Source organism: Netta rufina (genome assembly GCF_964035555.1).
Source record: "Netta rufina genome assembly, chromosome: Z".
Classification (NCBI taxonomy): Eukaryota; Metazoa; Chordata; class Aves; order Anseriformes; family Anatidae; genus Netta; species Netta rufina.
The window spans coordinates 35,810,820-35,837,257 of NC_140126.1; the positions used below are offsets into that span (position 1 = coordinate 35,810,820).

Sequence of the window (26,438 nt, forward strand, 5' to 3'; positions counted from 1 at the left end):
GGAGTATATACACCACAGGACTAGAAGCACCTAGTAGATGAGATCAACTTACCATCCCAACATCCAAAAAAAAAAAAAAACCCACAGGAATTCAGAAGGCACAGGAAAAGAAAGCAAAGCGCACAGACAGTAACAGAGCCCTCTGTGGGCAGAGCCTACAGTGCTGAAAGGCTGCAAAGAACTGTCGTAGTCTTTCCAAGTGGCCTTTTCTTCTTCTGGCTAATGGGCAAGAGGTTGGAAAGACATCAGGTGAAGTTCCCGGAGAGATAAGGAGGGAGGTGTAAGTTAACCCAGTTCCCTGCAGAAAGCACATACAACATTTTGTGTTCTGCTGTTAACCACTGCTTTGGTGGTTTCTGACGGTGTTTCCAAGCAAAAAACGCTTTAGAGAACCCAAGAAAAGACATGCATAACTCCTCTGTCAAGAAACACAAGGCCAGGGAAAACCACAATTATGTTATTAGGCTATGCAATGTTGATGGTTAATTGTTGCATCCATTTTACTGAACCACAGAACGACAATCTTACCTAGAAGCGAAGCTACATTCAGCTTCTACATTCAATGAATCGTTTTTCACAGGGCTATCATTTTTCAACTGCTATACTTAACTGGGAAAGCCTTGCTGTAAACTCCTTCAAGCTGAAATAAAAGGAGATTCTCTCAACGTAACATACTATGATCATTTTTCATGAGAACAGTGATTTAAGGCATACCTATGCTTGGGGAACCGTATGCACTCTGGAACCTGTACCACTTTCATTACGCTGACATCAAACCAGCGCATTACGTACAGCAGAGCGTATTTTAAACACAAGGAGAATTCTGAACACAGAAATCCTTCATGAACAGCACAATCAGGCTCAGAAGCAGACAGAAAGTGGATCCAGATAGGGGCCCATAGGAAACCAGAGCATCATTGGCTTTTTACCTAAACAGACCTGTAAGTATCACTGCAGCAGCACAGAGTGGGACTGATACTGTTTATGGTACCTAAGAGCAAGTCCCTTTCCATGCTCTCTACTGATCATTTGCTTTGGATTTAGCCCATGTTCACAGTTTGTAATTCTTGGCAATCAAGGGGGGTAGGAAAAGGAGAAACACACACACACAAAAACACATTTTGTCATCCATGAAGATAATACACAAACTGCTACTAATAGAGTGCAGTCAAGATCAAGCAGTAAAACTTTCTAAAACTTTACTTAGCAACTGGTGAAGGAGGGAACTAGCTGACATGTGGAAGGTCTTCTCATAGACTTTCTTTCTGGAATCCCATTTGTTCCTTGACTCTTCGTATGACTCCAGAGGACACTAACTGCTCTTCAGTTCAACACACTAGTTCTCCAGTTCTCCCAAAGACACCTGCCTCTTTTATGCTACCTATTGCATAATGCTGTATGTCAGAAGTATCTGCTAAATAATATTGAGTTTAGATTTGCTCCTGCTCTAGCTTGTTTCCTCTGCTTGCCTTTCCCTCACTAATATCCTTATTTTCACCAGTCTTTTCTTTGTTAGAGGATTTCTCCACAGATGTCTAATAATATACCTTCCCTCTTTGAATTACTTGGTTCTGATTACTCTGAAGCATGTATCCACTTTGAGCCATCCATACTGCATGTTACCTGTGTCATCTGCTCTGTTCTTTTCCAGAGTTCCTTGATATCTTCTGCAACCATCTTCTCAGTTAGCATCTGTTCCTTCCTCCTTGCTTCTACCAAAGACAACTTTGCCCACTGCCATGCATAGTTACTTATTCTCAAAGATACTTTTGTAATTCTTTTATGGCCTACTTGCAATATTCTCATCTCCATGCTTCACAAAAGACTGTCAGTTCTCAAGCAGGTGTCTTGCTTTTCTCCAAGTATGTGCTGGAAATATATGCCAAGATTTGATGTAGCTCCAGATGCAACTGTTGATGCAAACCATTTGCGATACTAAAATCTAGCCAGTGACATGTATAATGTCATTGTTTGGGACTAACATACTGTCAACAGTATTGGCTCTAGTAGAGACAAGTGATCAACAGAAGCGATACCAGATAACTAGAGAATTACTTTAAGAGCAACTGTGTAGCAGAATAATGAATAATGAAGAAAAGGTGGTGAATTTGGTGGAAACCGGAGATGGGAATTGCTGTGGATCATGCTGATGGGATCATGGCTGAACCACAAGAGATGATGGCTAGCAGCCTGCTATAGTGGACAAATGAGCCATGCAGAAGAAACCTGATTTTTAGCACACATAATCTATGAAAGTAACAGAAGAGAAATATTCCTGCTATTTCCCAACGTTCAGGCCGGGACAAGGAATTTTTTTTTTTTTTTTTTTTAGAACAGAGATAGATTTAATTCTCTTCCCCATCTCCTTCCTCACCAGATTATGATGTACTGAATCCCGGCTTTATTCTGATTCAGCAAGGCACTGGGAAAAATGCTTCTGTAACAAAAAGTTCTAGGAAAATTTATTTTGGACATTGTGTTTCAGTGAGTCAAAACCTAAGAGAGTAATTTTGGCTCAGAGTTATTTACAGTGAAGCTGGACTGCCAAGGTTCCCCCCGCCTGTGATGTAGGCTCTCCCTAGACACCTCCCATCAGGTATTACGCCAGTCAAATCAGATGAAACTACAGTGAGATTTTCAAGAATCAGGGCAACTAAAGCCGGAGGAGAAGATGGGGAACTGATGCACAGAACCACAAAGCTTCCATAAAATTACAAAATAATTTTATGTATTTATTGGGATACTGCTGAGTCGATACAGCCCTTCAGTTCAGTGTGGTGCTCCTTTCCCAACACAGGCACTGTTAAACATGATGGATGCAGTGACGAGACTGGGAATTTGCTTTGCCTGGGAATCGCATCAGCCACTCCCTGGGAACAGAGAGAGAACCCCTGCTCAGCTTAGTGAACAGTGAGTATCTTTCACTACAGATCTACCTCCCCCATTTCCGTCCCCCCAACATTAATCAAACACTATGCATGGGAATGCATCAACACTATCAGACATTTTAACGCCATGCACATGTTTGTAAAAATAAAACAATGTAGAGTTAATTCTAAGTAGTATTAATTCTGAATAAAGTTTGCCAGCAGGCCTAGAGCAGATGCATATTCTGGCCTCTAGTGGGCACCTGCCACACTTGTCAGTAAGCATGCTGCAGCGCAGATCAGTTGTGTGTCTCACCACCTCTCACTAACTCCAGAGACCATAGAATAGAAGTTCTGATAGCAAGAGCCTTAACATATTTCATTTAATTTTTCTTCCAATAAAAACACAAGTACCAAGAAAGCATTATAGTTATGCAAGTTATGCTCTTTGTTCTAGCCTGCTACTCCATCCAGCTACACAACCGTTCCTAGTTAACAGCATACATGCACAAATGACACTTTCAGTCAGGAAATACGCTACTAAAAGCTGATTCATACAAGCTTTTTGGTATTTTGTTTCTCAAAATTGCTTTATTTCTCCCAGTAAGTCAAAACTTCCATGCCACTTCTTTGTCTCAATACTTGAGGATACACAAGTGTCAAACTGTGGATGATTATGGAAAAGGATCTTTACTGTAGTCTTCAGTTGGTCTAAATAACAGAAAGGAATACCTGTTTTCTGAGAACACCCAATTTATACTTCAGCTGGAAGGACTATTTAGTGACTTTCCACTTCTCTGTCTGAGGTACTGTCTAGTCATCAGGAAAAGCTGGATACTGCGTGTACATTTAACATACACTTCCACTCGTCCCCTCTTCCTCAGTTATACTGAAATTAAATCTTACCCATTTTTATAGCAAGAGGGCCTGAGGAGCTGAATAGCAGCAAAACAAGAACAGCAAAAAAGCTGACAGCAATGAAACACCCAATACACAAGGTAAGGAATGCTAAGAAAGGCTATTGCTACCCTAAGTCACTTAGTGTGGATAAGCATCCAGTCCAAAAAACTCTTCCATAAGCCAGAGGAGCTCTGTTCATGGACAAGGATGCAGCCATCACACGAAGGAGCAGGTCACCAATGGGAACGTGTATGGGAGGCACACAGTCAGGCTCTACAGCCTGTTTGCAAATGGCACTGGCTATACTGTACATATACACAGATGTGTTATAGGTCCTTTTTAAAGCCTTTAGCTAGCAAAGATCCTAGATAACAATTGGTCTGTAATATAACAGTATTGTATGGTTTTGCTACTTGTTACAATGTCTGGACAAAAGCAGTATGAATGACAGTGTCATGTTAGGACTGTAAACCAGAACCTCTGGTCAGTAGTGACACATATCTAAGGAAGAAGCAAACACTCGCAAGCCCATCATTCTCTTCACTTTTGCAGTGCAACAGGCACATACCCAGAAAGTGGGATTTTTGAGACAGGATCTGAACTAACATTCTCTTGAAGGAAGTCAGATTTGCTTTTCATACTTCACTTAGTCTGAAACATGAGAAAGGAACACAACTCTAGGAAGAAAACCCATGAACTAGTTCTATGATGACAACATTAAAAATTGATAATCAGTGTTGTCTAGACACAGATGAACTGACGTCCCAACTTGTGTGCATGTAAGTAGTTTCATCCGCTTAACATTGCAAAACAAATTGCACTTTTCATACAGCAATCCTCAGAGACTAAATGGAAGATGCTTCCATTTAATAATAATAATAATTACAAAATTAACCTTAAAAGTTTGGGGTTAGGAGAAACGAAGCATTCTGAAAATCAAAGAACACATTTAAAACACAGATCTTAAAATAAAGTGGACAGATAGGCCTTGTAGCTTCAATTAAGTCAAGGATATTCCACCAGCCCACTCCGTATCTGGACTAGAGCCTGAGTTTCCACACTCGTTTATTTCTTCTGTCAAATATTTTTGTAAGGACACTAATCCTCCTGGAGCTAATTCCAGGAATTAATTTCACAGAAGGAGCTTCACTGATCAACAGCAGCCAGTCTTCTGGCCCGTGAGGTAGGAGTATGCAGTTCTTCCCTGAAAGACTCGTTAATTCAAAGACAAGAATTACTTACTTTTAATATGTGAAACGCTTCATATTCTAGCTTAAGTTTTGCAGTGTGTAACTGTATTTCTAACATCTCACTCTCATGTAAAAAGCCTGACATATCGATTTCACTGACAAAGTTCACTGGGCAGGATGCCAGTAGGAAAAACTCCCATTCAAAATAAAGCAGACACTGAATTATGTCTAAAATTCTATCGAGGGCTACTGTCCTGCTGAAAAAGAGGATACTGTATATTTTCAGATGCTGTCCTGGGACTCTTATTTTTTACGTACATTTTAGATAACAACCATAGTTTCCACTTCTTTACAGATCATACTCTTTACAATTCAAAAAAAACAAACCTAACACTGAATAGTTAACTAAATAGCCAGGATTTTATTTTAGGTATTTAATGGTCTATTGATAATATCTCCTTAACTATTAAACAGCTGTATTCAACATTCTATCGGTAACATCTACTTTGAAATATTTAACAGCTATAGAGAAAACTCTACTAATGAATTTTAAAGCTACCCTGTTAAAAAGCTATTGTGTACTATCACTTCAATGCAGCTAAAGATGTGTAAAAAGCCTTCTGGTCACCTATTACCAAAAATATATCCAGTTTTACTTTAAAAAGTTAGACATTGCTTAGCTTTACCGCTGCAAGATAACTATCTCATCGTTTAATTATTAAACACCTGGCTCTCTGTCACTGCCTCCATGCCATAGAAAAATACATATCTTATCCTTCCAGGAAAACAAAATGGAAGGCTAGCTAAAAATAATCACAATAATAAAGTATATTACTATAATTATAATACATTCCTTGTATCAACTTCAGGTGTATTTTCACAAAACAAAAAACTATACACAGCTACTTACAAACCACTCTCTTCCCATACATCTTCTGCTTCATTCGTTACAAAAAAAGGTTTCCCCCCCTTTCAATACGAGAAGTCTGGAGAACACCCTAAACTGTTAGGGGAACACAGTTCAACAAAAGCAAACTCCAGGTTTAGATAAAAAATATACTTTGGTTTAATCCAATATAACCTAGAAGAATTAACTGTATTTTTGATGTTGCGTTACCGGTATAACAGCAAAATACAAGAAACTCCCTTTTTATTTAAACATATTATTTTTAAAAAGTAGGTTCTTTGAAGAAATAGACTACTACAAAAGACTTGAAAAAATACATACTTGAAATCCATTGTTTTTACATAAGCTTTTAAAAAAAACAAAGCTCTCAATCATTGTTTTTGTTGTTTTTTTTTTTTTACAGGTTCTCATCTTTCACAATTTCTGTGAGTCTTGAAAGCCTAATGTTCCAAAATGTTCTAAAAAAAATTATGTATTTCATATACACATGTACATACACATATAAATATACGTATCACTGTTCATCCATCTTTCCAAGTCGCCGCCGCTGCCTACAGAAAGACTTTAAGTTCCATTTGGTTGTTTCCAACATACAAGGTCCATTGTAGACAAACAACACTGTCATCTTGTCATTGTAAGTGAGATTCTGTAGGAGCTGGGGAAAAAACACAAAATCCGAAGTCAAAATTGCTATAAAAGATGATGTTGCCCGTTATCTAAAATAAGTTAAGAAGGTTAACATCAAGCCTTAGACCTTGAAAGGTCAATCCTGCAGGATCAATTTTATAACCTTTCAGGCAGATGATGTGTAATTTGTTCCCAGATGCCCCCAGAGAGAACGCATTCATCCTTCAGGTAGTTTCCATATTTTGCTATCCTCACTATGACAGTGTTTCTTCTTGCCTAATCTGTACCTTCTTGCTGCAAATGAGGTCATAACTTCTTTCCCCAATCCACTACATGCAGAGAATACTGGCTGCTTTTGCTTTTCTCCTGCCAGGGCTAAGGAGAGCAGAAGGGGAGAATTACTTGGAGACAGTTACTATGGATTATCCTTCTCTTCAACCTCACACTCCTCTGAGCTAAGCAATTCCCATTACTTGGAACTCAAAACTTTCAAAACTTTTTACAAGTTACATTGATGTCTTCTGAAATATCTCCAGCCAGTGTTCTGCTTTTTTGATGTGTAGCAACCAAAGCTGGACACCTACCACGGTTCAAGTTTTCACAAGTTTTGTCAGTGGCAAGCCCAGGAGACTGACAAATTTCCTACATCTCACAAGCCGTAAGGCTTTCTTCAGCACTAAGGATAACTTCTAGCAATTAACTTACAACTCATCACCCACAGTAATTCCTCTCTCTGCTGTAATTTATACCTTAGACCAGTTATGGCTGTTATTTATTGCCATTTAAATCCCATGTCCTAGGTTTATGTGTGCTGAAATACATCCTGTTTTCAAACACAATTATCTAATCTAAGATTATTCAGAATTCTAATCTTGCTCTCCAGCAGAGACACATTCGCTCCCTGTATAGTGGTTATTTGTATCAAAAAATGCTGCTTTTCAAACCCAGGACTCACTTCTGAAGAATGCATTCAGTTCATCTACTTATTCTGATAATGAATCACAACAATTCAGAAAACAAACTTCCATAAACAACTCTACTGCATATTAATCTATGCCCCTTCTCTTCCATAGTTTGCATAAAAATTAGCTGGGAAAGGTGTCAACAAACTGAAACATACTGAAAAAAAAACAAGACTATTTTTCCTGTGTACAACAGATACACACAAAGGAACACAGCTTAATATGGCAATTATTTTTTTTTTAGTATGACATTAAGTGCTTACTTTCTATAAAGTAATTATATATAGCTTAGGCTCAGGAACTGCAAGTAAGCCACTGAAAGCACTGGTGCAGATTCCAGCTTTCTCCTCAGCCTGTTCTGCACACCCTTGGATGAGGCCTATCTGAACAATCTCGTTTGCTAAGATCTTTACATGAAGTACTATTTCAGTACTATTCATTGTAGTGGGCCACTACAACTTTACCATGTTAACTGTGTGCATGGTTAACTCCTACTTGTGGTTGATCTTTCTGGAAAAAATACTAGATTATGCAAAAAAAAGGTATTATTTTAAGTAATTTCTTCATAAAGCCATCTCTTGCCACTGAATAGGGGTCCAACATGTTCCTTGATCTTCCTCTTATCAAGAATATTAAATGGATATACATTTAAAAAAAAAAAAAAGCCTGTGAAGCTTCTTTCTACTTGTTTCTCGCCTTTGCTTTGATTTATTTGTCTGGCTCTCCACACACAATTTTCCCCCTTATCAATTAAAGCACTGATTAGACAGCATGCACAACCCTTAAAAGAAACTCTGAACTCCTTGACAGTCATCTTCTAAGGCCCCATTTTGGATATTTTCAATATCCAAATTACTCTGTTGTTTCTTAAAGCAGGAAAGAGGTAAGAAAAGCAGAGCCAGTGATAAGGAGATGAATCACAAAAAGACAAAAGGAGACAGATACAAAACAAGACAGAACAACAACAAAGCAGAAACAATCAAACTGCGTGGAGGTAAGTAAACTTACCTTCCTGCTACTTTCAGTCACGTAAATGTAGTAGGTGGCTTTTCACAGGTCTTTCAACTGCTAATACTATAAAAGTATAGTACATACCACCAGATTTTCTACATTGCAGTAGTAATGTAGGAGATGTAAGAAAAGTGATACCTTAACAAAGCATACAAGTACTGATCATTTGCCTCCTTGGTGTACAAATATTTTTTTTGTTGTTCTAGCTGTCTTGCATCAGGTTGAATGTAACATTCACCTCCATTAAAGGTGCAGCCGAACTACCATCCAACTCACTAGTCCCCTAAAGCTACATCATCCAAACTCATTAAGTCATCTAAATATTTTCTGTTGTTGTTTTTACATACTACATGCATGATTATGCACTGGCAACTCCTGACTGAAAAATCCTCATGAAACCATTCTCCATGGAACACAGCACTGATCCTTTCTAAGCTTATAAGCTTCTATCAATCAGCTTCTTGACAATTTTCCTCCGTTCCCTTGAAACTCCTCTGGTTCTTCATATGCCAGCAAAACTAGCCAGGTAGCCCACTAGGGTTACCTGACATGTTTGGAAATTGTCTCTGCTACACCTACAATTCTTTGTGGGGTAGAGGCATTACATTTGATAGTCTTGTTAAATTATATCCCTATCCACTGGTCCTTAACTTGCCATTCTTCCACACAAGCCACAATTCCAGAATGCATTTAAAATAGCATAAGCCTTGGTATAGGTTGTATTAATTCGTGGCAGGACCATCCTTACAATAGGCAAATTATATTACAGTTACCCATTTAATTTTATGGTCTGGCATAAAACAAATCAGACTCAAGCTATACTGTGCTTATAGGGATTCCACCACAGAAAACAACTGCCATTCACAGAAACTTTCATTTTTCAGCCACATACCTTTGGTGTAACAAGGAAGTACTGAGATGTGCCTTCTTTACAAGCAGTTTTCACAACCATTTCAAAAACTCTTCTCTCATTCACAGGATCCATTCCCTAAGAGGAAAAAAAAAAAAAGGCTATTCTCTCCACAGTTTCATAAGCTTCTATATAACATGTGATTATTTACTGCACTAGATCCTCACCTGATTTATTTCATCTACAACCCTAAAAGGACATTTGTTGAGTTCCTGTAGAGCCAGCAGGTACAACATAGTTGAAACGCTTTTCTCACCTCCACTCTGATGATAGGGAGTCAATTCATGAAGTTCAGTGCTGCTGTGGAATTTTACTCTTATGCGAATCCCATACTTGTCATACTCATCCTATAAAAGTCAGTATCTGTTAAATTCAGTTGCTCTGTATTACAGTTTATTTGACAATGACATGCAAATGAAAGGAAATGTGAAATGTTCTGCAAGAGTTTACAAACAGCACAGATTCAACTTAATATTCTTTCTGCTTCATACAGTTTCTTTAATTCTTATTTATTCTTGTTAGAGAGTTCCTCTATACTACTGTCGCTAAATATCGATTTGTTCATTTCCAAATTGCTTGTAAGAAAGACTTTGTACACAATAAGGACACAGACAAGAAAAAAAATAGTCTTTGCTTGAAACAGGAGAAATCAATGACCCTAAAAATTCATTTTTTTCCGAAAAAAATAAAACATCAGGTGCATGATGTTACCTACTTAAACAGTGAGGTGAAAACCTACAGCCACACATTTGTCTCTGACCCCACCTAATGTTCTCCAAGTGCAAGCAGTGTAAGTATATCCATCCAAATCTCTGTGCTCCAAAGTAAAAACGGAAGCTACTTTTCCTCCACTAGCAGAATGAGATACAAATCCCCCAACCAAATGCACCATGACAGAAACTTCCCTTTCATTCACAGTCCAGAAAACAACACATGAGGCTTCCCACTGGCATCTTCAAGAGAAAATTGACCTGTCAACAGTTTGAGTTAATGAGACACAAGTGTGGGGGATAAATTGGTTCAAAGAAGGCCCATCCAATGAAATCTATTCATTATTTGATGAAAAAACACATCTTTGGGAGTACCTGCTAATCTTTCAGAAGTGAAAAGCAGCTGAGAGCAGTTTTCACCTGCTAATCCTCAGAGATCCTCACAGTGCAGAAAGTCTATACTGACTGCTTATGAAATCTACTTATGTAGACTGTTCAGTCTACACAAGACATGTTCCTTATCTGTATTTATCATATTAACAAATGCTACAGGGAACATTCAAAAGTTTCAGGAATTTGAGTTCTAAGAGGTCTACCTGTATTCACTATGGAAGCATAAGTTCTGTGCCTGGAGGTCACCAACTGCTGCTCTTGTAATAGTACATAGCAGTGATGCTTAAGGTAGAAAAAAAGGAGTGGAGGTGACGCACTGATGGTTACTTGCAAAATACATCTAGTATTAGAAAAGACAGGTGACACAAAAAGACAATGAGGAGCACTTCCCACAGAAGCCAGCACACACCAGATTGGTTTAGAAGACCACGTACCACAGCTATCAAAAGGCATACAGAACCTAAGTGACCCAGCAGAGAGGAGTGACAGCGTAGGGCTGGCTTCTGTGAAGCGCAAGGTCTAAAAACTGCTAGGAAGGAAACAAGACACTCTTAAAACTCAATCTTAGAACTGTCTTAATGAACTTGAAGACTGTAGGAACAATGGTTGGCTTCTTTGATACCTCCAGGTTTTGCATATATAATGCATAGATGAGATATTGCATCTAACATTTGAGAGGATTTATTGTTTACATGCTAATCTGCTAAATCTGAACAACAAAACACCTTTTGGTGCTCCTGGTGTTTTACTCTATCTGCAGACAGACAAGCATCTTCAAGACTGAGATGTGTAAGTTATACTGGTATTTACTTTCACGTACTACAAATCCCTGGTGCTACTGGCATACCGAAACTGTAGAAACATGGAACTGTGAGGCTGAGATCAACCCGTATGTACTTTGGGAGAGACCGAAGGTGACCTGGCATAGCTGCATACCCACAACTGCAACAGTGCAAGCTTTTTCCGATTTTTGAAGACAGAACACCTTTCTTACCCTCAGTGTTTTCTCCCCTGCTGGCAATCAGTTGGCACTTCAAAGACAAATTGAAGCCCTGCCTTGAGGAGGAGTGCTATGTGACTGACAGACATGCTGGAACAAAGCAATACTTACTGCAACTCAAACCATTTACAAATTATTTTTGGTTACCATTCCAATCTCTCCCACTATGCAAGAAGTATTTAATTTAGCATTTAATGCAGCTTAGCAGAAGAATAATTAGCTTCTCAGATCTTCAGATTGTACTTCAATAGCTATGCCTGACAGTCAGGAACCTAAGCAGGTAAATCAAGGGACATACTTTCAGAACACTCAAATGCAGCTGCACTGACCTTCCTGAAGGTGGTCTTTTGCTAAGGAGAGCTAATACAAGGCTCTCCTAATCAGTGGAGGTAACAGCACTATTGCTTAGATAGTCTTGCTCCATCTCAGAAGGATTTCATACTTGACTATCAGGAGCCATCTCAACAGACCCACAGTCTGACTTGCTTATGATCAGGAACTGTTAGCACAGTGGAGGGAAAAATATGCTTAAGTGCACAATTTAGTTCCTGTTTGTTCTCTAAGAGATACTTAGAGAGCTTTTGCTGTACTCTTTGGAAAGTAACTGAGCTTCCTGTAGAACATGAAGAACACAACCATTTGAAGTAAGGAGAAATAAAAAACAAGACCTAAGGTCTCCAAGGCCCACTGTATTTTCAGATGCACTGGCACAGGCTGAAAGTAGGGTGGGAGAAGAGTACAAGGTTCATCCTGGAGGCTTTGCTAGCCTGTAAGATCAGCCCTCCACTTACTTACTGTTTTTCTGTGTACTCTCTCCCTCCCAACTTAGTTTTACACAGAAGACAGTATTTGTGTAATAGATTTGACTCTGAAATCAAAAGGCCATGTTTTAATGTCCTATTGTTTCTTACTACTAGTTTCTATACTAACATTTTAATGTACTGTTCACATACCAAGCTTTCCCTGTTACTATTCTGTCCCCAGTAATAACTACCACTAAGTATTTTAGAAGCAGCTTGAGTAATTTACAGAAAAAACTGTCAGCTATCAGTGTAATAGAATGTATGTATTACTTAAAAGTCTTTAAGATCATCATTACAGAGATCAGTTTAAAACAAAATAACTGATTTCTCTTCAGCCCACTGTGTAGAGCATCACTCCTCAAGCTACTACTGGTAATTCCCTCAGAGGTAAACTCTTCCTGTAACCATTACTAATGGTGTAACAGGCAGGTCCAGGTGACTGCTACTGCTCCAGAAAAGCCAAAACACCAACAGACTTGACTAGAAACCACAGGTAAAACCAAATTATTACAATATTAATAGCAGCTTTTAGCCACTATATGGTAATAAAATAGCACAAATTAGTCAAAGTAAAATTAAATTACTAACATAACAAATGTGAATTACAGCTGAAGTAAACGCAGAGCTTCTAACTATGCCTTGTAACAGGAAAACAGAGGGAAAAATCAGAACTGAAATGCACACTTTCATCTAATACAAGAAAAAGAAAGAAACACGGACAATGATTTGAAATTTCAGATCATGCATCACTCAGAGTTGCTGCTTCTCTTGAAGAGTATTGCTCTGGCAGAAAGAGTAAGCATTTCCAAAAATGTGAAGTCTAAAAGGGCATTCCTAAAACCAATCTTTCATAAAAAGATGAAGAACAGCAATTTAGCGTTTGAAGAAGTTGAGTAGTTAATTCAGTTACAAGAAACTTCCAAAAGTCAATGAGCTGAACTCTTATGCAACTGGACAAAGGCTCATTTTCCTTTAGTCAAACCAATCAGGCAGCTCTAGCACAAAGTGTGTGCGACAGTTACAAAAATGAAGAACTTCTAAAGAATATTTTCCGCACAATCCAAATGACAATTTGTTATTTTATCTCTGCCAACATATAAGATGTATGAAAATATGAATGCAATATTATGTATGAAAACTAAGTCATACCTCATTTTCCACATGAAGATCAACTTCACCAACACACTGCATAGAGCTAAAGAAGTTACTGAACTTCTCATTAATTTTCTCAATCAAGCTTTTCAAAGGGTTTAGCCACCTCTCTTTGACCTAGAAGTAGAAACATCCATGTAAAACTATTTTTAGTAAGCAAATTTGTCTTCAGAGACAGTAATTAGTATTAAAAATATATAATTCCAGGAGCTAGGATTTCACTTTACACTCAAGAGAACTTTGAATGTTACCATTTGTTTTTGTACGTGTTCTGTTCTAATGAAGATATTCTCAAACAGAAATACTAATTTCAGCTATTACCTGTGAAATGTTTTGCTTATAGTTATCCAGTTCCTTTTTCTTTTCCTCTAGATCTTCAATCAGTTGTTGTATTTCTTCAGTTTGCTTATTGTACTCTTCAACAACCTGCCAGAATTAAAAAAAGCAGTCACTAACCACAATGTTTCACAATTCTAACCTTGATTGTGAAAATATCACACTACACTGATCCTGTTCAAACACAACTATATGATTATTGCACTGTACACGAAGCAAGACTTGTTCCAAGCTTTAAGGCAGAGAAACTGAAGTATTTTTTATTTCAGGTTACAACTTTTTTTCTTTAAAAGACACAGAACACACTGTTCTTTTGGAAGAACCTACTTAAAATTCTAATAGATGCAGAATCTGGCATTTACAGAACATTGTTCCTGCTGTCTAGCTTGTTATACTAAGAGATCTAGTACAGAGTGGGAAGCAAGTACAATACGGGTGGAGGGGGAGGAAGGGAGGGCGTAGAGAAAGCAGTGAACATACCACAACATTCAGGCCTGTGAAACAGGAGGCCCTGCATTTCTCTTCATTCAGAAGAGCATCTATTTCCTCCAGTGTGTTTGGAAGATCCTGAAAAGCCTACAAGAGCAAAGATGCATATGTTTTACAGCAATGCTAATGAAGAACTCAAGTCTGCTGAAAAGAAATCCCATAAGCCAGAAAATGCTTACTTTTATTCAGGATGTCACATGTTCAAAATTTAACACAGCAACATTCCTTCACAAGCTATCCAGGACAGAGAGTTCTGCCTACAGTGATACTACAGATACACAAGCAATTGCTCCATACTTGCCTATTCTGTGTAGGTACAGATACTCAGACATGGTGTACGCCAGGGCTATTCCAGTTAAGCCATACAAATACTTCTAGACTATTGGAAGACTTCCAAGTAGGTAGGAAGATAGCCCAGATTTCAATACTTCCGTGTTACTCCATTAAAACAACAAATTAGAAGAATATAGCTTTGAATTATTTTTTACAAATACAAACATATGCATTTCAATTGAAATTTCAGATCACATTTTCTTCCCCTATGCACAGTCAGGGGATATCCCATCTTTTATAATCTAAATACTGAAAGGTGCTTTTAAAGGTTAAATGATAAGATGCAAGCCAATTCTAACAGAAATACAGATGATCCTTTGCTAGTACCCTTACAATATTAAATTTAAATATTTTTTGCTAGAAAAATTAGAATGATATGAGGATCATCCAAAGTTTAAAAGAAATATGGAGATTTATTTTTGTACATACAGTTTGAAATTCTTTTGGAAGATGTTGATCCGGACCCAGTTTGCACATCTGTCGAGCCTTTTTCAGCAGTGCCCTGCAGTTTTCTGTAAGAACCCGCTTTTTCTCATCCAGCTCACAAAAAGTTTGCTATTAGAAAAGATATTAAAAATACACATCTTTTTTACTTTAAATTTCCTATTGCTTTCCATTATGGTCCCTGATTTTGCATTACACTTCACTGACTCCTTAAGAAATGTGCTGAACATCTAAATGTTGCAAGTCATATCCACACAGTTGAACTTCGGTTCCAACATGAGTTGATAAGAGCATATAAGCAACAAATGACTTCCAAATCAAGGAATGTAGGTGAAATCATACTGCTTAACGACAGGAAATTCATCATTTCAACACGTAGAACTCCTTCTGCTTCTCTGTTCAAAGTCAACAGATGTCAAGGTAAACTGATCAAAAGCATGCTTTAGTAATATAATATTTTTTTTTCCCATATGTGTAGATTTTTGTAGGTTCAACATACACTTAAAATCAGACAATTTTACAGCAAATTTGCTACAAGGTATAGCACAACTATACTGTGAGCCTTATTTGTTATTAGCTCCCATTTAACTGTATGTATCTACATGGTGGAGATTATCTGAAATTGTACAGAGTAAACTAATTACAAATCAGAAGTCCTCCTCTGCTGTTTTGTATTCTACCTCCTGTCATACAGTTTGCAAAATATAAAACAGGAACATCCACTATTTTTAAACCAACACTGGAAAAAAAAAAGTGAAAAACAGGTTCTGCTGTTGAACAGCTGTCTTGAAACTAAACTTTTTGGAATTCACCACAGGTAAACGGACAGCCAAGTCCTATTACTTTTGTAATTCAGTTCTCCCGCAACAGTAGTTCTCTTTCAGGACAGTGCTTTATGAACGTGTCGTATTCTCTGTATTGTATTTTATCTTGCAACATCAATATCCAGGCAAAAAAGCTTGGAGAGAGAAAAGTTTCACTGACTTCTCTCTGCACGTGCAGCCCAGGCCTCAGGCCTGCCACTTCAATACATGGAGCAGAACAGGCTTGGGAGTAACTGCTTGTTACTGATGCCCAGCTCAGGTGAGCACTCAGATGCAGAAAGCTGGGAGCTGCCAACAACTTAGAAGTGAAAATGAGTAAGTACCAAGAGACTGGAACTTTACTCTGAGTTATTTTACCATGCCCTTACTCAGTGACTGACTACACATGCAGTGTACCTTTTAATAGGCAGTTACACTGTGGGCACGCACCATTTTCACTTTTTTAGAGTCACAAAATCACAGAATCACAGAATTTCTAGGTTGAAAGAGACCTCAAGATCATCGAGTCCAACCTCCGACCTAACACTAACAGTCCCCACTAAACCATATCCCTAAGCTCTACATCTAAATGTCTTTTAAAGACCTCCAGGGATGGTGACTCCACCACTTCCCTGGGCAGCCTGTTCCAATGTCTAACAACCCTTTCGGTAAAGAAGTTCTTCCTAACATCCAACCTAAAATCCTAACTTAAAATCCATATGTACAATATTTTGCTTCAGAACTTACTTCTAACAGTTTGGTACGTTTAATTTTATTCCTAAACTTTGGAGTGCTTTTATCTCCCCAGTTTGTATTTTTTTTTTGTTTGTTTGTTTGTTTTGTGTTTTAGCTAAATATGGGAGCGCTCCAGTGGCAAAAAAAATGACTTTTCATCTCAGGATTATACAATTGAATAAATATTCAGCTTACTGAATATTTATTCAATTGTATATTGAATGTTTTTTCAAACACAGGACACGGTCACTGTGTTAATGCTTTCAAAAAGATTAAAAAAGCACCATTTACTTTCCTCAATTTCTGTAAAGTCCATGCTAGAGAATGAAGGGAATGTCTTACAGGCAAGAAGGGCTGGCATTGGAGCTACACTGATAAAACAAGGGTAAGCGGAGGATGGCCTTCGTTTTGGTCACAGCCAGTATTTTATGTCTTTCTGAATTAACAAAAGCAAAACTGTACACCACAACACTTACGTTCCATTACATACCGGCATGTGACCTGTAACACACTCAAAGAAATATTTTAGGAACATTTCATAAGTTTCTGAATTAAAACTAGCCTGTACTTTTGGCCCTAGAAATTTAAAAGGCAACTGACTTCATTTAAACTGTGTTTGACCTCTTAATAATGAGAGCCAAGGATCCAGTGAAAGGATCCACAAGCCGTGCTTTATTACACATGAAACATCAATTTCTTATTCAAGCATTTGATCATTCAGAGCCAAAGTCAGTTCTGAAAAAAATCTGAAGTGAGGAATCTCAGTTTCAATTGCATGTATTGCTCACACTTGAAATCCTGCAGAGCTGCACGAAACAAGATTTTGAGTTGAACTCTAGGCACTGAAAATCTTAAATATACTTAACATTGAACAGGCCTAATTGAAGTCTGAGGCAAGTAATTTTTTTCAGGGCGTGAAAAGGAAAACACGTTTAGGCAGAAAAAAACTCAACATTCAACAGGAACACTGGAAAGCAATAGACGTGATGTGGTTATGAAGATAGAATAAAAGCACTGACAGCTCATCAGGAAGGCAAGTCTCCGTTTTCGTTCAGTTTTTCCCGTTTGTTGTCATACGCCTATGCTAAACATAAGTTAAATAATATAAAGAAAAACCACAAGCATTGAATCCTGCATCCTCTTAGATACTCAGAAGTGCACTGCAATGTAAAGGTTCTTGTGCACTTTCTGAAGGTGCCTCAATAAAACCCATGGAAAAATGTTAAGTAGAAAGAATTGCTACTTTGAACAGAGAGGCTACACCATGAAAGACACTGTAGCCTAGACAAAGCTTCAAATTTGCTTCAGCCAACAGCATACCAACTTGGAAAGAACTGTATCCTGGTCTTTCAGGATAATTCCATGCTAGCACAAGGCTGTGATTAGAACTTACTGAAACATTTACCAAGCAGCAGAGCCCACTTACGTTCTGTGTTTCTTATGGAGTTGCACTTAACAGTAGTGCAGTTGGTTTTGTGAAAAAATGAGAAGCTGGTTGAAGAAAACAGTCACCAGCACCCAATATTTTCTCATGAATTAGTGTTTGAACACACGCCTGGTGACAGTACTTAGTTATTTCAAGTTTGCAAATTTATACACAGGAAAACAGAATTTGCATTTTCTTAAAACTTGGCTTAAGGAACAAGTGCTGCAATGTATACACTGAGTACTAATACTGATTATTTAAATTTACACCAAATGAACCTAAAAAATTAGCAAGCTATCGCAGCAAGTCAATTAGCAAGACTCTTTCAAACAATCACCATAAACATGCAGGCAATTGTGCCAATTATCTAATAAGCAGATGGGGCTAACAATTCTCCCTAACGTTCAATATAGGTCACAAAACACAGATTTGCTTCTTAGTCTCATTAAATAGATTAAATACAAGAAGCTGTTAAACTAACACCAAGGTTCCCATTTGAACTGCAATAACGAAATATATACCCCAGAAATCTGTTGCTGCTAACTTGACTTGTTCAAAAACATGTACTGTTTTGGCCTTTACACCTAAGTGGTTAAAAAACACCCATAAAGCAACAAACATGCTGCTCTCTCCACGGTATCCCAGTGTCGAGCCCTCACAAAAGGAACATATGTGATCTTCTAGATATAAGGGGGGAGGTTGTGCTTTCTTCAAATCTTAATCAGATATTTACTTATATATTACAGAGGCTCAAAATTGCTTGGGAGATAAACACCATGAATAAGTGCTAAGTTTCACGGTTTCTTTGGCTGATACCCACCATTTCAATTTTAATAAATGCATTATAATCAGCACATGACCTAAGAAAGTGTCTGATGATCAAACAGAAAATTATTAGCCCCATAACCATAACACTTAAATTTCAATTTAGTTTCACTTCCTAGCTTTTGTTCATCATACTTATTTCTATTTTTGTTTGGTTCCATACTTTTTGCAGGTTTATTTTATAAAAACATAAAGCAACTGTTAGCAAGACTTCTACACAGTGTTGTGATGGCATCCTCAAGGACAGTTTTGGAGCAAGACTACTTTAATGCAGAAAAAAAATACCAGTCAGCCACTAAGGAATTAGAGTGAAGCAGACAAAATGAGAAAAAACAGTGTGCACAACATACATAGCTCAATGCAATACAAGAAAGAGAACCTTTTTTAAAAAAGGGGCCAAAGACTTAATTGAAAACTCATGGGGATGCTTGGCTTTGAACTTCAGTGTAAGAGAAAACTTAAGATGCATTTGAAAACTCAAAAAAGTTTTCCTCCAGAGCAGTTACATTTCTTCAAGTTCTAATACGGGAATTAATAATTTTAGGGTTTTGTTACTGTTGTTTTAATGTTCCTAACATCAAGTAAAGCACCCATCAAAAATACTAGCTCCGATACAGTGTTTCCTCTATGCAAGTGGCTGAATATAATGCAGTAACAATTATTAAGGGAACCTCAACTGACCCAACTAGCTTTTCACTAAGAAAGGAAGCAATTTTTGTTTAACTAAGAATTATCAGAATGTTCATCTTACATGTCCTGTGTATTTACCTGACCAGACACCTACCTATGCACCAACTCAAAGCTAATCTCTAAAAGGGTGAAAAAGATTGGACTGACAGAACAAAAAAAGTATTAAATTTACCACTGATGACACAGACTATTCCTACATGGTTCATGGCTTTGTAATACATTTTTACTGGTTACTGAGCTCCACTAATGTAGCACCTTGCATTGGATTTTCATAGTCTGAGTAACACATGCATTGCATGAGAGGTCTGATGCAACCTGTGACTTTCCAAGCAACATGCTGGATTGTCTCTACTTTCCAGACATTTTTTGCTCAAGTTCTCTTTTTTCTAATTGTCCTGCAAGTGATGATACCTATGCCTCCAAGTGGTTTTCTAAATATTTTCCAAAAAATTCCCATAGTAATTTTTTCTGAAACTGCTTATCAAACAAAAATGAAAATCATTTACCTTTTGAATTGCTTTCTAATTTAACTGCAATTACTTTGTCTATCAAGCTGAATTAGCATTAAACTACTGTTAACCTGAGTCTCTCAAGATAAGAAATAAACCTACCATACTGCAGTTTTACAGCTTTTTTCCCCTGGTACATTGAAAAATTGTGTGCTTACAAAACAAATGTGCAAATTGACCTCTAAATGCTAATCCACTAAAAAGAACCACATCCTCTGTAAGATTACTTTCCTGTGAAACCCATTACTCAAACTTTCTTTAAACCAGAATACTGCATAGCTGCCTAATATGATTAATCAAAAGACTAGTTATCACCTCTTCTGTCCACCAAAGGCATATAATTACAGTATGAGAAAGTCAGCTATGAAAGAAAGTACTGTGTTAGGGTCCAGCAGAGCTATCTTGACTCTGCATCTACCATGTGGATTGAGTACTGTTGTCTATGATAGGCTCAGAAGAAAGAGTACAGTTCCAAAAAAATAGCTAGATTTTTTTACCCTGGCTAAGCATTAGAATTAAAAGCTTGAAGGAGGACATGATGACTGTCTATCATGTTTTCATGGCAGTTTAGACATCTTAACTGAGGAAGGAGAACCTCCTTTTCAGCTTTAAATTAAGATGCTGAAGTAATGAATCAAACCACTGAAATTAAGGCTATGTATTTAACAATATTAATGTCCATTCCTAAAGAATGGCACAGAAGCATGCTCTTCTACACTATAAAGGTTTCCACAGAAGATATTTTCACAGTAGATATACAATCATTCATAGAAACAGTTACCTCTGAAGCTCTTAGCTGCGTACTTGCTGCTTTATACTCCAATTCTAGTCTGTTCTTCTCAGCAGCCACCACAGTGCTCTGAAGAACCAAATCTGTTTTGAGCATGTTCAGTGATACACAATGCTGCATAGGAAAAAAGAAAATGTCTTTTTTTTTTTAACATCCCCAGGAGAAACTCAAAAATAATTACCATCAAGCTTCAGAAACCATGCATTTTCTCTTTAGTGATAGCATACAATCCCATACTGTGCTCACCTTTTTGAAAGACTTAACACAAAAAAGAAAAGTGACTTTTTGGTGACTCAAACTCTTCAAGACATGGAATCCACCCACATTTTTGATCTGTAGGCATTCAGATATCACTTGCAACTAAACAATGTTATACCAAAAAAGCATATATTCTCTCCCTACACCACATACTCCCATATGAAGTTCCAGAAAAGGTAAAGCTATCTCAATTCTTTCTCAGAGACAAATTCCAACAGGTGGAGTTTGATGGATTTCACACATCACACCCAGAGATGGAAAAACAATCAAGAAATAAGCACATAAAATACATGCCCCTCTCACTGGCAACGCAAGAGTGAGTGAACATGAAGTACATGGCAGGAGCTGTGACATTCTCCCTTCGTGTTCTTTTACCCATGAATGTAAGAGCATGGTCTTAACACAATCAAAATCTACTAAGTATCATAAAAGCTCTGGATGCCCCTCAGTTAGTACAGTAACCATTTAGAAGGGGTCCTTGAGTGTCCTACCTTGAACAAATGCACAAGTACAGATGGAGGTTCTGCGTTGGAAGTTTTATAACAGACTTTAGTGAGCCTCATTCTCTGGTTAGGCAACTTTGACATTAAAATGATAATTTCTGTAAGTGAGATAGCCTCGGGAATGGTCTGGAAGACTTCAAAATCACCAACATTTTCTTGCCTATGTAAAGAATAGCTTCAAGTATAAAGCACTAAGAACCCAGGCTCTTTTTTCTTTTTTTTTTTTTTTTTTTAATAATCAGCATATTAGAGAGGACCCCCCTTCTCTTAAGGTAAGGGCACACAAAATTCCCACTGTAGACCTATGGGAATGAATATTTCAGTGTTAGCTTCCAACCCTAGTAGTAAGCCAAATGTATGAGTTCTTTACTACTTGTCATTTCAACACAAAGTTTCTACAGTGTGAACTTAGACACAGAATAAGTTTCCTTGTTTCCAATCCACTTAAATAATCTTAAAATTATCAGAGAAGCCAACTCAGAAGAGAGTTTTAATTAAAGGTGATGAAAAATAGAAGTTAAGCCTATTTAAGATAACAGCACAAGAGAGCTATATGCAAAATTTAAACCAGAATTTGAAACAGTGGAACAACTCTGTTTCTGTCAAGTGGTTGTAAAGAATTGACTCGCACCAGGTCTACTCTGCCTTGTATATTCCTATAAACATACATGCAGACCATCACTCTTGTTGACTGTTCCACATAACCCACAGAATCTCTTTAAAAAACAGATCACATTGCTACCATGCAAACAGGAATCCCATAAACATTTTAAATTTTCTTCTGTAGCAGAAGTGAGTATGCCCTGAACATAAGAATAAAAAAAAAAAAAAAAGCTTGTCACCTGAATAGCCTACAGCTAGCACAACTACAAAAACTACAGAACAAAATTGAGAAGATTCCCGTAAACTTGGAAACATGCATGAAGTTTGGTTTGGGAATGAACAGAAATGCCTGGGTTTCAGTAATTTTAATAAATCACATGCCAAAACATTTTTCTTGAAACAGATCATTTTAATCTCTTCTATAGGCACTAGCACATATTTCCTTGAGCACACAAGCTGTAAAAATTAAGCTGATACACAAAATGATACAAAAATACCTTTTGTGGTCAATAACTACTTCAAGCAAATACCATCCGTTCTGCCCTACACCCTGGTATACTAAGAAATCATACAGTATGTGTCAAATACAGTTTCATATACCAGGGAAAAGAGACTTAAAACACTCTTTCAGACAGGTTTTACAACAGTCCATAAATTACTTCAATTGTCTTTACAACAGGAAAACACTTGGGACAGTTTACATACAGGGAAACGGGCACTAAACATAAAAGTGTCAAAACCCTTTTTAACATGGCAGATGTTTTCTGCCATTCTTTTGCATTTTCAAAGTTGCTGGCTAGCTGATTGAAAGATGCTCTCTCAGACACACCAATCATTCCTGTCCAGGGCTATCAAACAAGCAGCTCATCCATTTGGAAGCTTTTTTTTATTTTTAAATAAATACCAACAACTGAAGAGTACTGAAATCATCATTATTTCAGAGGGAATATTCAATTCTTTTCAGGAGTAAGCAAGAAAACATTTCAATGTCGCTAAGACATGGCAAAAGAAGAGCATACAAGATCAAAGTTGTAGTCAGAATGGCACCGTTTCTTGCCAAGTGCGAAGCCACAAGCAGATTCCCTTAGAACTAGAAGTAATTGTTTCTTGCCCCTTACTTATTCAGAAGACAAACTAATGTAATTCACCTTCTAGCAGTTCCCCTTATTCATGCTTACAAGGTAAACTAATGTAACAATTAAACACACAGGGCTTACTTTTATTTTTAATATTGAACTCTAAAAAAAAAAAAGACAACAAGTAACTCATGACACTAGAGCCTGAGAGTACTTTCCTGATTCTAGCCTTCCTTCACAGTCACGGGTCCTTACAGTTTCAGGACAGTTTTTTCATGTGGGTACAGGAAGAGTTCACATTTTCCTTAGTTTTAGCAGTAAGACAGACTTTTAGCAGACTAATGACTGTTCCTTTTTTCAATAGAAACAACGATATAAAAAAAGTAGATTATTAACTAAGAGGAAGAAACAGTTCACACGAACAAGCAGTATTCTGAAAAAGTACAGACTGAAATGATTACGCAGTTCATTTCTGTATTTACTGGATCAGTCCATAAAGGACTTTTGTCACCAACAAATAAACAGGTGCAAGTTCATTAAAGCTTTAGAAGGAGTTTATCATCAAGCAAGGTAGCTTGTAAACATTTACAGTAATGCATCCAAATGTTGCATAACTCCTTCTTACATGAATTAGAATCTTCACACTGGTGGAACATATACCATGAAAAAACACGTACCTTTATGAGATGCATTAATTCAGAAACAAGTCTTGCTTTTTGCGTATTTATTTCTTTGATCTTTACATTTGCCTTTTGAGATTCCTCTTCTAGGTTGATAGCATCCTGTTCCAGCTGTTTTATACTATGGAAGGAACCAATACATGATTAATCCTAATTAAAATAAATTGCAGAAAATACCAGAATTCTTAAATCTTGTATGTAATAAACCAACAGTAAGGAAGAATAGGTATTTTTGTTTCTAAACATTCCAAACATATTAGATGCATTCCCCATACATGAACTTTATGCCTAAGAAACTGAAAACACAAGAACTTTCATAATTAGAGAAATCTGAATTTAGGTTATTAAGGGCATCTCTCAGCAACCATATGGTTTCTATAAATTTCAGACTTAAAGCGTCAGTGCAAGGATGACATTCTTCCTCTGCTACTACTTGCTCACAACAATACAGCATCCAAGAGTTAAAGGGTTACTTAATTCTTGCTACACATACTAGTAAGTAAAATCTGCACCTTCAGCTTCCCGCATGTACTGCAGAAAATTAGTATTTTCACTCATTTTAAATACCAAAACTGCATAATTATGAAGAACTTCAAATGAAATAATCATGCTGTTTAGGTAGCTGCAGAGGGCTCCGAATGGAGACATTCAAAAAAGGCCAAATACATCAAGACAATAATCTAGAAAACTACAAACCAGTCTTCTCACTTTGATCCCTGGGAAACTGCTGGAGCAAGTCCCTTTCAAAAACACTCCTAGCAGCATGAAAAGGCTGTCAAGAACAGTCAGCAAGCACTAACCAAGGGTTAACCTGACCACTCTGATTGTCTTCTATGACAAAATGACCAGATTTTGGATGACGGGAGATGAAGGGAATGTCATTTACCTCAATCTATGCACGCTTCCTGTTAGGTTGTATAATAAAAGCTCACCTGCACGCCCATAAAGGAGTACAGAGAGATGCTGGCAGATGGGGGAAGCTCAAATAATGCCCTATCTTGGCTACTCCCAGGCCCATCATAGAAGTCTCCTACCTATCGAAGGCCCATCTCCACAAGCCCAGAGGAGCCAAGGACACCCCAGCTGGCACTAACCCAAATTAAACATGAGGAGGAAAGGATATCCTGTTCCAGGACAACCTCAACCCCATCGTCCAGGTGTGAAAACCCATCAGGATGAGTCAATGTCTGAGCACTCCCTAGACTGTGACAAGTTCATGCCTGTGGTTATGGCACACGTTATATGGTGCAGCAGAAAGCGTTTCACAATTGCACAGGACTTATGCGATACTGAGGGGAGAAATTGAAGGCAAGGAAAGCAAGCAATCTAGGTGACGTGGGAAGGATGAAGTGTGAAAAAATAGAGGGATACGGGCACCAAGGGGCCAGTTACACATGAACAGCTGGCAGGTTGATACACTTGTACAGTCATGTCCCATGCCCACTCAGCACAGTCCGCTCTTTCTTGTCATTAAATTCCATTTGTCACTTTTCCTCAGCTGAGGGACTATTTGTTTGGCATTCACATGTGCATATGGGGGGCCTACCTGCAAGCAACTAGTCAGGATCACAAGTCAGAGGACCAGATGATCTGTGGTACCAGCAGCTACAAAGACCAGAGTTCGTGGACTTAAATACCAGGCACAGGTGTAGCACCACAGACTGGGGGCCCATGAGTCCACAGTGCTAGCACTTGGCATATAAGTGAGCTTTTATTCCTTAGTGAAGATCAAGCCAGACTAGCTGGCAACCAGGTGAAGTGGCCAGGGAGTCAAGCATGTGTTTGTCTCTAAGGTTGAGACCACAGAAGCTGGATATCAGAGGGAACAGGGGAATCCAGGCCAGCTGCCAGAGAGACCATGGGGTTAGGTGTCTCCAGGGGTAAAACCCACACTTACATGTGCAGATCTAAGGATGAGATGACAGGAATGTTGATATGCTTCTAAACAAATTAATAAGATCTACAATGAAAAGACTAGCCTCATGGATGAAGGGAAAGCAGTGGTTATTGTCTACCTGGACTCGAGTAAGGCCTTTGACCTGCTGGCAGTACCTTGCCTAAGGAAGCCAAGAATATTGTTAACCTTCTTGGCCAGGGCACACTGCTGGCCAGCAAAATCCTCCCCTGGTATACGCTGGTTCAGTACTGACCTCCATATATCTACGCTGTGTGCCCTACTCACTGCCCCAAGGATCTTAAAGCTGCCTTTGCCTTTCATACTACCAGCAAGTCCCTCCTGGTGTGCCAAGATGTGTGCTACCAAGAGAGAGGGCTATGGCAATCTCTAAGCAAATGAATGCAATGATTTCTCACTGGAATCCTATGATTTTATTAATTATTTAGGATATTGTTATATGGCTTCTAAACTACTATCTTAATCCCTATTTCTAAGCACCCTCTTGATCTTGATTATGACCTGTATCTGACACTTAAGTACTTTTTTCTATTAAAAGCACGCTTCAGTAAGTGGAAGACAGTATACATTTGTTATTAAAATTGTTCTCAT

At 37.9% G+C, this 26,438-nt stretch overlaps 1 protein-coding gene across 4 annotated transcripts in view; it reads right to left on the reverse strand.

Moving 5' to 3' along the window:
- Positions 1–2,762: 2,762 nt before the first annotated feature.
- The window catches only part of SMC5 (structural maintenance of chromosomes 5), a 44,867-nt gene continuing 21,191 nt past the window's right edge, over positions 2,763–26,438 (reverse strand). Inside the window, exons 16-26 of one of the 4 annotated variants that reach the window (XR_014619324.1) lie at positions 23,930–24,053; positions 20,804–20,926; positions 15,020–15,145; positions 14,249–14,344; positions 13,754–13,858; positions 13,430–13,549; positions 9,542–9,721; positions 9,357–9,452; positions 6,362–6,519; positions 4,336–4,418; positions 2,763–2,870 (exon numbers count right to left, since the gene is read on the reverse strand). Coding sequence is in view for 3 of the 4 variants with exons in the window: in XM_084305793.1 (XP_084161919.1) it covers positions 6,379–6,519; positions 9,357–9,452; positions 9,542–9,721; positions 13,430–13,549; positions 13,754–13,858; positions 14,249–14,344; positions 15,020–15,145; positions 20,804–20,926; positions 23,930–24,053 (1,111 nt within the window). In the remaining variant the exon portion in view is untranslated. Of the gene's footprint in view, positions 2,871–3,329; positions 4,419–4,440; positions 5,961–6,005; positions 6,520–9,356; positions 9,453–9,541; positions 9,722–13,429; positions 13,550–13,753; positions 13,859–14,248; positions 14,345–15,019; positions 15,146–20,803; positions 20,927–23,929; positions 24,054–26,438 lie in introns of those variants that run through there. The other 3 variants (XM_084305793.1, XM_084305794.1, XM_084305792.1) reach the window with 3 other exon arrangements.